Source organism: Leucoraja erinacea, chromosome 2 (genome assembly GCF_028641065.1).
Source record: "Leucoraja erinacea ecotype New England chromosome 2, Leri_hhj_1, whole genome shotgun sequence".
Lineage (NCBI taxonomy): Eukaryota > Metazoa > Chordata > Chondrichthyes > Rajiformes > Rajidae > Leucoraja > Leucoraja erinaceus.
In genome coordinates this window covers 112,446,123-112,460,508 of record NC_073378.1, presented here as the reverse complement: position 1 = coordinate 112,460,508, position 14,386 = coordinate 112,446,123, and the positions used below count along the sequence as shown (strand labels likewise).

Below are 14,386 nucleotides of genomic sequence, written 5' to 3'. Positions count from 1 at the left end.
GGGTACAGAGCCCCTAGTGTGTAACGAGAGGATGAGAAATTGGTGCCACAAAGGATGTGAAAGTGGGATAACATGGAACTAGTGTGAACGGGTGATCGATGGTTGGTGTGGACACGGTGGGCCAAAGGGCCTGTTTCCATGCTGTATCGCTCTGTCTCTCTCTAAAAGTGGGAAACATAGTATGAATGGTTGATCGCTGGTCGGCGTTGGTGGGCCGAAGGGCCTGTTTCCGTGCTGTATCACTAAACGAAACTAAGCAGTGTTAGGTCAACACTCAGTGTTTAGAGGAAGAGTTACACATTCTAACGGCCTTGATTTTAGCTGTGTTAGTCAACTTCAGTTCAGTTGATGGGTCTGGTTGGGAAGAGTGGGAGATTTGCTTCGCTGAAAGTTAATGAAACATTTGGACAATTGGACAGTTTCAGGCTATAATTTCTTTCGCAGATAGTCATAGAATCACACAGCAGAGAAACAGACTCTTTGGCCTAACTTGCCCACATCGACCAACATACCCCATCGACACTAGTCCCACCGGCATGCATTTGGCACATATCCCTCCAAACCTGCTTTATCCATGCACCTGTCCATATTTTTTAAACATTGCAATAGCACCTGCCTCAACTACCTCCTCAAGCAGCTCATTCCATACACCCACCACCCTTTGTGTGAAAATAGTTGCCCCTCAGATTCTTATCAAATTTTTCCCCCCTCACCTTAAACCAATGTCCTCTGGTTCCTGATCTTTAGTTTAACGATGCAGTGCGGAAGCAGGCCCTTCGGCCCACCGAGTCCATGCATGAGCACTATCCTCACACTAGGGACAATTTTTTTACAATCTTTACCAAAGCTAATTAGCCACAAACCTGTACGTCTATGGAATATTTGACTCTGACATCGGGAGGAGAATGAGGAGAGCAGGGGAGAGATATGACTTTGCCTTCCATCACAGTAAGGAGGAGATTCACTGTGATGGATGTTTGTGTAAATTGTGTTGTGTCTTGGTTCTTTTTCTTGTGTGTATGACTGCAGAAACCAAATTTCGTTTGAACCTCAATGAGGTTCAAATGACAACAAATAAATGGTATCACTGTTATCAATGTGGGAGGAAACTGGAGCACTTGGAGAAAACCCATGTGGTCACTGGGAGAATGTATAAACTACGTACAGACAGCACCCTTAGTCAGGATTGAACCCAGGTCTCTGGCACTGTGAGGCAGCAATTCTACCGCTACGTCACCGTGCCGCCCCTGCCGTGCCATGCCGCCACTTACCACTTGGAGCAAGGCGAGGTAGCCCAAGCCAACATTGTCGAAGTTGACCTTCTCATTGTGCCATATGACGTCCGAGCGGTTCATGGCTTCGCACTCGCTCCTGTTGTTGATATCCTCGATGGGGAACATGTCCCCGCTGGTGGTGTTCTTGCACTTGTAGAACTTGCCCGCAAACAGGTTGACCCCCATGATGCTAAAAATGAGCCAGAAGATGAGGCAGACGAAGAAAACGTTCATGATGGACGGAATGGCGCCCACCAGCGCGTTGACCACCACCTGGGTTTGGATTCAACGTGGAAATGGATTAGAGCCGTCGTGGGCTAACGCGGGCGCCAGTCAACGCTCTGCTTCCACTTACTCTGTACCCCAATGTCAGCTGGCCGGGAAACACATTAAAGTCTTTTGTTGCTATCTCCTCCAGAACTGTACAGAAAAGGGGAGAGAACGAGACAGCTCAGCATTTTGCCAAGACTGTACGCTGGCTGTGTAATAGCGGCACTGTGGCAGAGTTGCACCATCTCAGCAACTATTTCTGGCAAATCCATTCTAAGCCAGACCAGAGGGCCAAACGGGGGCGGTGGGGCAGAGAACCGGGTTCGAACCTGACCACGGGTGCTGCATGTACGGAGTTTGTACATTCTCCCTGTGAACGCGCGGGTTTTCCTTGGGTTTTCCTCGGTTTCCTCCCACACTCCAATGGGGTACAGGTTTGTAGGTTAATTTAAATTTGATAAAAATTGTATATTGCCCGTAATTCGTGGGAGAGTGCTAGTGTACGCAGTGAACGGTGGTCAGCGCGGACTCAGTGGGCTGAAGGGCCTGTCTCTGCGCTGTATCTCTAAAGTCTAAAAGACCGTGGAGCCATTACCTCAAGGGGCTTGAGTTCAGTACTTCAAAAGGGGTTGAGGACATAAGGAACTGCAGATGTTGGTTTAACTGCTGGAGTAACTCAACAGGTCATGCAGCATCTCTGGAGAACAAGGATAGGTGACGTTTCGCGGGTTGGGACCCTTCGCTTAACCTTAAACGTCACCTATCCATGATGCCCAGAGATGCTGTCTGCGTTACTCCAGCACTTCGTGTCTTTCTTGATCTTCAGCAGGAGTTGTCAGCTTTCCCAGTCTCAAAGGGAAGTAAACGACCATTGTTGTGCAGTTTATTTCCCTTTTGATGGAACTGGTTGAAAGATTTACAGCATGGAACCTGGCCCTTCCACCCACCGAGTCCATGCTAATCGACTAACATCCATTCCCTCACTAGATCTGTTATCTCACTTTCGCATCCACTCCCTACGCGCCAGGGGCAATTTTCCACAGGGCCGATTAGCCGACAAACATTAATATTTTTGGGAATATGGGAGGAAACCAGAGCACCAGGAGGAAACTCAAGTGGTCACAGGAAGAACGTGCAAACCCCACACAGACGGCACCCAAGGTCAGGATGGCACCCATGTCTCCGGCACTGTGAGGCAGAGGCTCTACCAGCTGCGCCACTGTGCTGCCATGTTCTACCTTGGCACTGGTGCCTCGGTGCTGCTTTGGTGCCAATCGTAGGTTCCACGGGAACTTTCTGTGGTGAGATCCTTGTAAACAACCTCCAAAGGAAATCCCTTCCAGCACATCTTCACGATGCTTTTTGTGTGGAGACTGTAAATTGGGGCACAAAAGGTGCTGAATTTGTGCCATTGGGGTGGTGGCGGCGGCCACTGCAGAGGGGTACAGTGTAACACAGAGCAGGGGAATGAACACCAGGGTCTTCAGAGCGGTGCGTCAGTGAGGACAACCGTACCGCACACTCGCGCGCAAACGTAGCTTTCTGCATGCCCGGCAGCGGCTAAAGTGCATGCAGCAAAGAAACTCCCGCAGTGGGATCATGCACCCATTATCCATCCTCCTCGATTCTTCGCCGGAGGCGCTGTTTGTAAGAATTGAATTCTTCGTAAAATAGAATCGAGGCTCTTTGTAAAATAGAACAAAGGTGGGTGAGCAGAAATGGATTGCGAGAGTGGTCCGAGACTATCGGCCGGGCATTCACTTTCATGTTGGACCCCATCCCAGCATCTTGACCACCTTACAACATGATCTGGGCCCTAATGGGAAGACTATCTGATTTGGAAATATATCATAATATGGAAACAGAGAACTGCAGATGCTGATTAATACACAAGGTGCTGGCATGCCTCAGCGGGTTAGGCAGCATCTCTGGAAAACATGGATAGGTGACATTTCGGGTCGGGACCCTTTTTCAGACTGAAGACCCAAAATGTCACTTTTAGTTTAGTTTAGAGATATACGACGTGAAAGCAGGCCCTTCGGTCCACCGAGTCCATGCCGAACAGCAATCACCCATTCACTAGTTCTATCCTACACACCGGGGACAATTTACAGAAACCCAATGAACCTACAAACCTACCTGCCGACAAACCTGCCGTCTTTGGAATGTGGGAGGAAACCAGAGCACCCGAAACAGAAAACCCACGTGGTCACAGGGAGAACGTACTAACTCCGTACAGACAGCACCCGTGGTCAGGATCAAACCAAGGGCTCTGCGCCACTGTGCCACTTCTATCCATGTTCTCCATGAGACGCTGCCTGACTCACTGAGGCACTCCAGCACTTTGGGTCCACTTGGTGTATTAATCATCATCTGCAGTTCTCTGTTTCCATATTATGATATATTTCCAAATCAGATCAATTATTCCAGCACTTTTGTGGAAATAATATATCATGGTTTCATGGTTGTTGGGTCTAAATGCAGGAATGCTTTGCTCAATAGCACTGTGCTGAGTACTAGAATCGGAAGCACTGCTCTGGCTAACCACCATCATCTGGAGGACAGCTATGGATGGGGGAATGACTGATTAACGAGTGCTCTTCCTAACAAAACCAGCAGGGGTTACAAGACTTTGGTGATTTGTCAATACTGCAACAAGCCCAGAGTATGGTGCGTGGCACACAATGCCGAGAGCACTCTCGCATGCCATCTGCAGTAAGTATAACGTCAATGGACGTCTATCATGAGGGGAAGAACAAAACATCAGGCAGTGCACACCCCATGTAAATGCCGACACTGGTACCAGTACCACAGACAGTCACACTGGAGCTGCATGCCACTACCTAATGCCCACAGTGTGTCTTGGGTTGAGACCATCCTGTGTGATCTTAGTAGCCATAGATAATGCACTCGTTACTGATATCAGACAGCACAGTTTTAACCAGCAGATGTCTTCTGTTCTGACCTGAGATGCCAGTCCACCGACTCCATCTCACTGTCATTCTCAGATGCCATCTCCCGCTCACACACAGCTCTAGAACTACGTATCAGTTAGCTTACATCAACAGAGTGCATGTCAGTGAGCTATTGAGATGCACAGATTTGTATTTGGAGAATGCATTCAGACACGTTTATTGTCACCCACGATGACAACTATACTGTACCTGCATTTACTGTAAGTTGCCATTTTACATGTGAGAATCCGTGAAGTGAGGAAGAAGATAAAAGTGCCTGTATCATGTAAGGCAGAGGGTTTTATAAATCATCTCCAGCCCTGGGTTAGGATTAATATGGAATTATTACTAGTTTTGAGGGAGGGTCCTGACCCGAAACGTCACCTATCCATGTTCTCCAGGGATGCTGCCCGACCTGCTGAGTTACTCCAGCACTTTGTGTCTCATTTTAAACTATGCTATTCCTTTTTTTTTGGTTGCAAAGCACTTCAGGATCGTGTCTCAGTCCATACACTTGTTGCTTTTGAATTCATAGAGAGATAGATTAATGCTGCACAGAAACAGGCCCTTCGGCCCAACCCGTCCATGCCAACCCCAAGATGCCCCATCTGAGTTACCCCCATCCCTGCCCGCATATAGTACAGGCCTCAACATATGAGTCTCCAAACACCCTCTCCTATCCAGATATGGCTGCCCAATGGGTTCTTTTACAAAAAATGTTGCTAGATGCAGGAAGATAGTCCCATGAAGTCCAGGACAAGGGGTCAAGCTACCCTTTAAAACCGAACTTTTTTCCATATGCCCTTCAGAAGTTGACCCTCTGCCATGTGGCCCTTGGGTGGTGAATCTGTGGTAATACTAATGATGCCACAGATGGCGGTGTGGAGGCCTAAACTCAATGGATATTTTGAGAGGAATAAATAGATCAGCCATGATTGAATGGCAGAGTAGACTAGATGGACCGAATGGCCACTTTGATATACCTCAATCATGCTCCCTCTGAACCTCCTCTGATTCATGGAAAACAGACGCAGTCTCTCGTCACATCTGAACTGCTCCACCCCAGGCAATGTCCTGATGAATCTTCTTTGCACCTTCTCCGGTGCTGTCTGCTCCTTCCTAAAGCACGGTGACCAGACCTGCACATTGTCCTTGAGCTCAGGTCTGACAAAGGCTTTGTAAGGTTGGAGCACGACCTTCCTACTTCTGCATTCAGTGCCCTGACTAATTAATGAAGGCCAGTATTCTGTATGTCCTCCAAACTATGTAGCCTACCTGCATAGTCGCCTTTAAGGATGTGGGGTCTTGTTCTACAAGGTCCCTCTGTTTCTCAGTGCTTCCCAAGACTCTACTGTTTGTGGTGTATAACCCTGTCTCATCAGTACTCCCAAAAGGCATCACCTCTCACTAGAACATAGAACAGTACAGCACAAGAACTGGCCTCTTTGTCCACAACATCTGTGCCGAATATGATGCCAAGACCAACTCTTATCTACCTGCACATATCCATGTGCCTATCCAAAAGTTTCTTAAATGCCACTCTCTTATCTGCCTCAACCACCTGACAACATGTTCCAGGCACTCACCCCCTCTGTGTAAACAAGTTGCCTTGCACATCTCCTTTAAACTTTGCCCCTCTCACCTTAAAAACTATGCCCTCCAGTGTTTGATATTTCCAACCAGAGAAAAAGGTTCTGACTAGCATATCCATACCTCTGATAAATGTTATATACTTAGAGTTATATAGAACATACAGGGTGGAAACAGGCCCTACGACCTAACTTGCCCACACCGACCAACATGTCCCATCTACACCAGTCCCACCTACCTGCGTTTGGCCAAATATCCCTTTAAACCTGTCCTATCCATGTACCGGTCTAATTGTTTCTTAAATGTTGCGATAGTCCCTGCCACAACTACCTCGTTCTATACACCTACCACCTCAGTTACCCCTCAGATACCTATTAAATCTTTTAACCTTACACCTATGTCCTCCTGCTCTCTATTCCCTTACTCTGGGCAAGAGACTGTGCGTCTACTCGATTCTTCTCTTAATTTTATACACCTCTATAAGATCACCCCTCATTCCCTTGCACTCCAAGGAATAGTCCCAGCCTTTCCCTATAGCTCAGGCCCCCAGGTCCTGGTCTGTATGTCTAACCAGACATTGGTCTGGGTTAAACTCTATCTGCCATTTTGCAGCCCATTTCATCAACACTTCTATATTTCGCTGCGCTGAGATGACCTTCTGCACTATCAACAACTCTACCAAGCTCTATGTTGTAATGATCATGCCTCACACGTTCACACACAAGTGTTTCCAGCATTTCCTGGCTTTATTTCAGATTTCCAGCAACTGCAAGATTGATTTTGTGATCTCTGGTCATCCTGTAGCCCACTCCCTATTGCAGATATTGGCTGGGTCACGCGGACTGCTATCAAGTCAATCCACGGGGAGCCACTGGTTGCTTACGCTGTGCTTGAAGGAACGACACACTTGCAAGATAGAGGGCGGAAATAGGGGAAATACTGGAGCTGAAGTGGAAAGCCTCTGGACTCACCATTGAGTCAAGGGGTGTTGAATTGGGAGGAAGGATGCACTTTGGCTCTGTCCCCTCAGCCTCATGCCAGCCGTGACTGGCATATCTAGTGTTGCTCCTTCCATCTCAATGGAGTCTCCAGCCATTATGAAGATTAATTTAGACCTGTTTTTGTTTAAAGTTCATGGTACATTTATGGTTTAATCCACCAATGTCCACATTTCACTCCTGCCATCATGAAGAAGGTATAGGACTCTGAAAACCATGCCCTCCAGGTTCAGAAACAGCTTCTTCACAACTATCATGCTCTTGAAGTTAGACACAAAGTGCTGGAGTAACTCACCAGGTCAGGAACATCTCTGTAGAAAACGTATGGTTGACGTTTCGTGTCGGGACCCTTCTTCAGACTACTCTTGCACACTATAAACACCTACTATCCTGTGAACTGTGTTGGTTGCACTAGGGTCTCTGGGCTTTTGTTTTGTTTTTGCACTATTATTGTCTGTTTATTATGTAATCTATTGAGTACTGTTTGTGCCGACCTGTGATGATGCTGCAAGTAAGAATTTTGTAACCCCATTTCAGTACATATGACAATCCCTTGACTCTTGGTTAGTGGATTTAGTGTCTGATGCATCTCAGTATAGTCAGCTGAACCACTGTTGCATGCCTGCTTGGTATGCAACACAGCTTCATTTACAAATCAGTGCATAGCTCAATAGCACGCGGCATAAACCATTTTACCATTGGCGTCCCTCGGACTTGGTCCTTTCATGGTAACAATGGCTTTGGTGTCACATTAGCAGGCTGCCTGATTCAAGGCATCGCGGCAGAGTATCACAAAGCATCATGTGTAAACCTCCAGCGACCGTTGTCCACTTCCCCACAGGGGAAGCCCCACCAACCATCGCCCCCACATCCCAGAAGATTATCTTTCCTGACTTTGGAGATGGGTTCCTGGCCGAATTTAACAGGTGATCAGGACCTGTGTGATCCCCAAGGTATATGAACACTTTGCAGAACTTTTGGCTGCATCTATCTTTTTCATAGTCTTCCAACGTTGAGTGGTTGGACATATTTGGAGTTGGGACGTGGGCGGGGAAGGGAGGAGGGAAGTTTCTAAAGGTTGACTGAGAGTCAAAGGTCATCGAATCGGATAACATCCGATTGGTGTGGGGGATGGACATATGATGCCACGTTTGTTGGAAAGGAGGTAGGTTTGTGGCAGCGGAGTGATAAAATTCCCACTATGATTACCCATCAGAACTGCAGGCAATTCAGGCAGACAGCCAAGTCTAAAATGTCTGCTGTGTACCATGATGCTTTGTTAACTGGACCAGCCTGTTGCGGACACAAATAGATGACTTATTATATAACCCATTTCAAGGTGGCATCCAGTAGACCAAAGCACAACAATCATTTTTTTTCACTGAACAGTAGGAATAGATACAGCTAGATTCAGATGAGAGCTGGATTGCAGAATTTCCTGACTCTGGGTGCATTCAATGGGTATATAGTAAGTTGGCTTAACTTACGATCAGTAACACTACATGCTCGATATCCTGAACTATCCCATGCGCTGGTACATGCTTCAGAGTACATTTTATCGTCATTGAGAAGGGAGCAGAAATCAGACAAAATGGAAGGCAACCGCAAAGCATTTAAACAAAACAAGAGAAGACTTTCTCTTCACCTTTCTCGAGAAAACTAGGGTGATATTCCACTAACTCCATCTTCCATCTACACCACGCTGCCTCAGCAAGGTCACCAACAAAATCTCAACCCGGTCACTCCCTCTTCTCCCCTCTCCCATCAGGCAAGAGGTACACAAGTGTGAAAACACACACCTCCAGATTCATGGACAGTTTCTTCCCAGCTGTTATCAGGCAACTGAAACATCCTATCGCCAGCTGGAGTGCGGTCCTGACCTCCCATCTACCTCATCGTCTGACCTTTTAATCAGACTTTATCTTGTACGAAAAGCTATATCCTTTATCTGTACACTGTGATCAGCTTGATTGTAATCATGTATAATCTTTTCTTTTACTGAATAGCATACAAACAAAAGCTTTTCACTGTACCCCGGTACACGTGACAATAGTAAACAAATCTAAACTAAATGAAGCTAAACTATTTTAAGTAAGAAAATAAATGGACACAGCCAGTGGTTAAAACTTGTTCCCTTTGAACCATGAGTTCTATATTTCCCCATATAAACTGCAGACTGGCAGTGCAATTAAATCTGGCTTGTCCCAATCCTCTCCACTGACATAGAATTAGACAAAACCAGGCCATTTGCCCCCTCTGGCTTGCACTAAAGTACACACATCACATGACTTTACACTCCTTCCTCACTTCAGCCTTTCAGTATATTTTTCCATCATCTTTCTTTTTTATTTGGAAGAATCTCAGTTCTTTTCCTCAATCACTTGCTGTACACTTTCAGTGTAGAAAAGTATATCCATAGTTCCTCATTGGATTTAATGATAACCATCTTTACATTCTGGACCCTGATATTAGGCTCCTAAAGTAAGAACATTTTCCCCTACTCTATGCAAAACTCAACAACCTCTTCCATTTCTGCTGTGCCAGCAGGTGCTCTGAGGTGCCCCATATCCAACCTTTACAGTCATAAAGTCATACAGCATGGAAACAGGCCCTTCGGCCCAACTTGTCCATGCTGACCAAGGTTCCCCATCTACACTAGTTCCATTTGGCCCATATTAATTTCCATCATTCCTATCCAAATGTACCTGTCCAAATCTCTTTTAAATGTTGTTATAGTACCTGCCTAACGCAGCATGTTCCATACACCTCACACAGATAACCAATAGATGTGGCCCTGTGTGAAAAAGTTACCCCTCAGTTGCCTATTAAATATTTTCTCTCTCACATTAAACTTGTCTTCTGGTTCGTGAGCCCCTTACCCTGGTAAAATAACTCTGTGCATTAACACCATCACTTCCTCTCATGATTTTGTACACCTCTATAAGATTATTGCTCATCTTCAAGAGGGACATGGATAGGACAGGTTTAGAGCTATATTTAAGAGGGAGTTAGATGTGGCCCTTGTGGCTAAGGGGATCAGAGGGTATGGAGAGAAGGCAGGTACGGGATACTGAGTTGGATGATCAGCCATGATCATATTGAATGGCGGTGCAGGCTCGAAGGACCGAATGGCCTACTCCTGCACCTAATTTCTATGTTTTTATGTTTCTATGTTTCCTGCATGTCCTTGCATGCCCAACCTCTCCCTGGAGCTCAAGCCCTCGAGTCCTGGCATATCCTTGTAAATATGACCAGCAATCACCCGTACACTAGTTCTATCCTACACACCAGGGACAATTATTTTTTACAAAAGCCAATTAACTTACAAACCCGCACATTTTTGGAGTGTGGGAGAAAATCGGAGAAAACTCATGCGGTCACAGGGAGAATGTACAAACTGTGTACACAGCACCTGAAAGAATGGAAGCCAGGTCTCTGGGGCTATAAGGCAGTGACTCTACCATTCTGCAACTGTGACGCCCAACAATTAGTTGAGTACGTTGGATTTAAAGCCCCCATCAAGGCGACATTGGCTTGCTGGGCCGCTACTCGCTGAATAGTGAGTACAGGCCCTTGCTCTGAGATAAACCCTTTATCTTACTGTAGGACTTGAGTCAAAGATTCATAGAGTTATAAGGCATGGAAACAGGCCCTTTGGCCCAACTAGCCCACAACGACTGACATGCCCTATCTATACTTCATTGGCTCGTCTCCAGCTGGTTCAAAATGCTGCCACTCGCCTCTTAACCGGAACTCGAAAGAGGGAGCACATTATGCCAATTTTGGCCTCCCTTCACTGGCTCCCAGTGCACTTTCGAGTTCATTTTTAAATTCTTTTATTTGTTTTTCAATCGTTGAATAGGCTTGCCCCGCCTTACCTCTCTGAGCTGCTCCACCCATACGCTCTTGCCCGGTGCCTCAGGTCAGCTGATCAGCTGCTCCTTGAGGTACCAAGATCTAAGCGGAAGCTCAGAGGGGATAGAGCCTTTTCTGTTGCTGCTCCGGCACTCTGGAACACCTTGCCGTTGCACATCAGACAGGCCCCCTCACTGTCCATCTTCAAATCCACCCTAAAAACTCATTTTTATTCTCTGGCTTTTGACACTGGCTGAGACATTGCTCCTGTTTTTAGTGCTTTTAATGTCTTTTAATTTTTACTGTTTTATAGTCCTTTGTTTTACGGTTTTTAATGGTTTGTAATAACTTCTTGTCCACGAGTTCTCATGTACAGCACTTTGTGGCAACTGCAGTTGTTTAAAGTGCTTTATAAATAAAGTTATTATTATTATTATTATACTAGTCCCACCTGCCTGCACTTGACTCATAACCCTCTAAACCTGTCCTATCCATGTACCTGTCCATGTGCCTCTTATACATAATAATAGTACCTGCATCAACCTTACGCCGTAACCGTATTATTCTGAAAACTGTCACGGTAAAAGGGAGCAAATATTAATCACTAACATAGCATAAAACCTGTCGACTAGAGAACAGAATTTGAACTGGGGGATTCCAGGAACAAATTATGAGCCTCTCTTGCTCATTAGTTGCCGAACAATTATTCCTCAATTATCTTACTCTAAACATTAAATAATTATCTTACTGTAAACACCCATCTATCTTATTCTGGCCCAACTTTTCACTGAACTTTTCTTGCTTCAGAAACTAACCAATAGGTGGTTAGAGTCATAGAGTCTTCAGCCCAACTTATCAACTAGTTCCACCTGCCTGCATTTGGCCCATATCCCTCTAAACCTGTCCTATCCATGTACCTGTTTAAATGCTACTTAAATGTTGCAATACTCCTTGCCACAACAACCTCCTCTGGCAGCTCATCCCATACACCCACCACCCTTTGTGTAAAAAAATTACGCCTCAGGTTCCTATTAAATCTTTCCCCCTTCATCTTAAACCTATGTCCTCTGGTTCCCAATTCCCCTACTCTGGGCAAGAGACCCCATGCATCTAAGAAGAAGGGTTATGGACATCAATTACTACCAGAACATGAAACAACCAAAATAATGAGACCTGCTAAGGATTAAACTACTTGGCATACAATTGCATCCATTTTGTCAGAGGGGGGTGGGTTATGGGAGGGGGAGGATGGGTGGGATACGTCGGGATGCAATTTTTCTCGCCATGCTTCAAGCACATGGGACTAGGCTATCTCTCTTTCCGTCTTACCCTCATCCCTTCAAATCGTGACAAGGCTCTTAATGGTCTCAAAGCTCTGAGTGTCCGAAGGGATTTAATGGCAGCTAGTTCAGCGTATCCCAAGGCATTAGCTGTTAGGCTGACTACTGAGACCTACACGGAAACACAAACAAAATGAGAATCTGTTCTATTATCAAGCACCCTTGCACTGGGGTAGGCGATTGGGGGGAAAATCACTTCCTGGGAGAGAGGGGCTTCCCATTTGTGAAGCAATCTGGATTGGTACCTGCTGAGAGAAAGAGCATCACAATTCAAGTTTGCTTGGTGTTGGGGAGTAGGGTGTTGAGGGAGTTGCCACCTAGAGAAAGGAAGCATTTTTTTTTAACAAAGACATCGGAGCCCCAACCTAACATCTGCACATGTCTTTGCAATTCAACCTGCACGTCTTTGCAATTTAACATCTGCACACATTGTTGCAACCCAATGAGGCCATTTGGGCCAATTGGCAATTTCGATGGTTCGCTACAGGGAGAAGGGTGAGAACGTTTCCAGCGTTAGGAGGGTCAGTAAGTGGGGAACGCGGGGTTGAGGTACAAGTAACAGAGGAGGGCGAGTGATTAGATCTGGGTTCTGATGTCTGAAAGGCAGATTCTATGGGAATTCGACATCTATTTGAAGAGAGATCATTTCCAAGGCCTTGGGAGAATGAGACGGATTGGCTAATCGCAATAAAGGTCGAGAAATCTCTTTCACGTAATATTTTCACCCTACAACATTGAGGGCCTTTCAGCCCATTGAGTTTGTGCCCTGAGACAAACAGTCCTAGCAATCCCATTGTAGAAACAAGGAAAAGTGAAAGTCCCGGATCAAATAGTGAAAGGCCTGGATAGAGTTAATGTGGAAAGGTTATTTCCACCAGTGGGAGAGTCTAGGACAAGAGGGCACAGCCTCGAAATAAAAGGATGTACCTTTAGAAATTAGATGAGGGGGAATTTCTTTAGTAAGAGGGTGGTGAACTTGTACAATTCATTGCCACAGACGGCTGTGGAGGCCAAATCAATGGATATCTTTAAGGCGGAGATTGACAGATACTTGATTAGTTCAGGTGTCAGGGGTTATGGGAAGAAGGTAGGAGAATGGGGTTCTTCTTTTTCTTGCGTATGGCGTGCACAGCCTAAAGTTGTAGGACAACTTGTTCTATTTGATCGTATTTGATTGTGCACACCGGGTTGATTGCATTTGTCGAAACAGGGCGGACCACGTGAAGGTTGCAATCTCCCACCCCGAGAATGGGGTTGAGAGGGAAAGATAGATCAGCCATGAGTGATTAGCAGAGTAGACGCGATGAGTCGAATAACCTAATTCTGCTCCTTGAACTTATGAATTTATGAAGAACTGCGGATGCTGGTTTATACCAAAGATAGTCACAAAGTGCTGTAGCAATTCAGTGGGTCGTGCAGCATCTCTGGAGTAAAAAAGATGGGTGACATTTCGGGTTGGGATTCTTCTTTTAACTGGAGAAGGGCCTTAACCCGAAATATCACCCATCCTTTCTCTCCAGAGATGTTGCCTGACCCGTTGAGTTACTCCAGTATTTTGTGTCTATCCACAATGTTAACCAGCATCTGCAGTTCCTTCCTACACAAGCGACAGGTAGATACAGGTGAGGAGGCTTGATGGTCATTTAGGTCGAGAAGGTTTAGTGACTTTTATCTGATTGAGTTGCTGTCAGATGTTTTTACTCCTTGCGTTAGTTTAGTTTAGAGATACAGCATTGAAATCCTTCTGCCCACCGAGTCCACGCCAATCATCGATTACCCGTTCACACTAGTTCTGGGTCGTACCACTTTCCCATCCATTCTCTACACACCAGGGGCAATTTTACAGAAGGTCAATTCACCTACAAAACCACAGGTGGGAGGAAACATACAGCCACAGGGAGAATGTGCAAACTCCACACAGGCAGCACCCAAGGATGAGGGTCGAACCGGGTTCTCTGGCGCTGAGGCAGCGGCTCCACCTGCTGCGTCCCAGTGCCGCCCTTACTGAAACATTTTAGTAGCATTTGTAGGAGCTTCGAGCAAAAGCGGACTGGACTACGAACTCCTCAACAGCTCCTAGGGCGGCAAGGTGGCACAGCGGCAGA

General features: G+C 46.1%; 1 protein-coding gene across 1 annotated transcript in view; it reads right to left on the bottom strand.

The window, feature by feature from the left end:
* Positions 1–14,386, bottom strand: part of LOC129714255 (sodium channel protein type 4 subunit alpha-like) — a 297,253-nt gene that overhangs the window by 25,244 nt on the left and 257,623 nt on the right. The window contains 2 exon segments of the mRNA XM_055663806.1: positions 1,272–1,547; positions 12,271–12,393. Coding sequence (XP_055519781.1) covers positions 1,272–1,547; positions 12,271–12,393 — 399 coding nt within the window.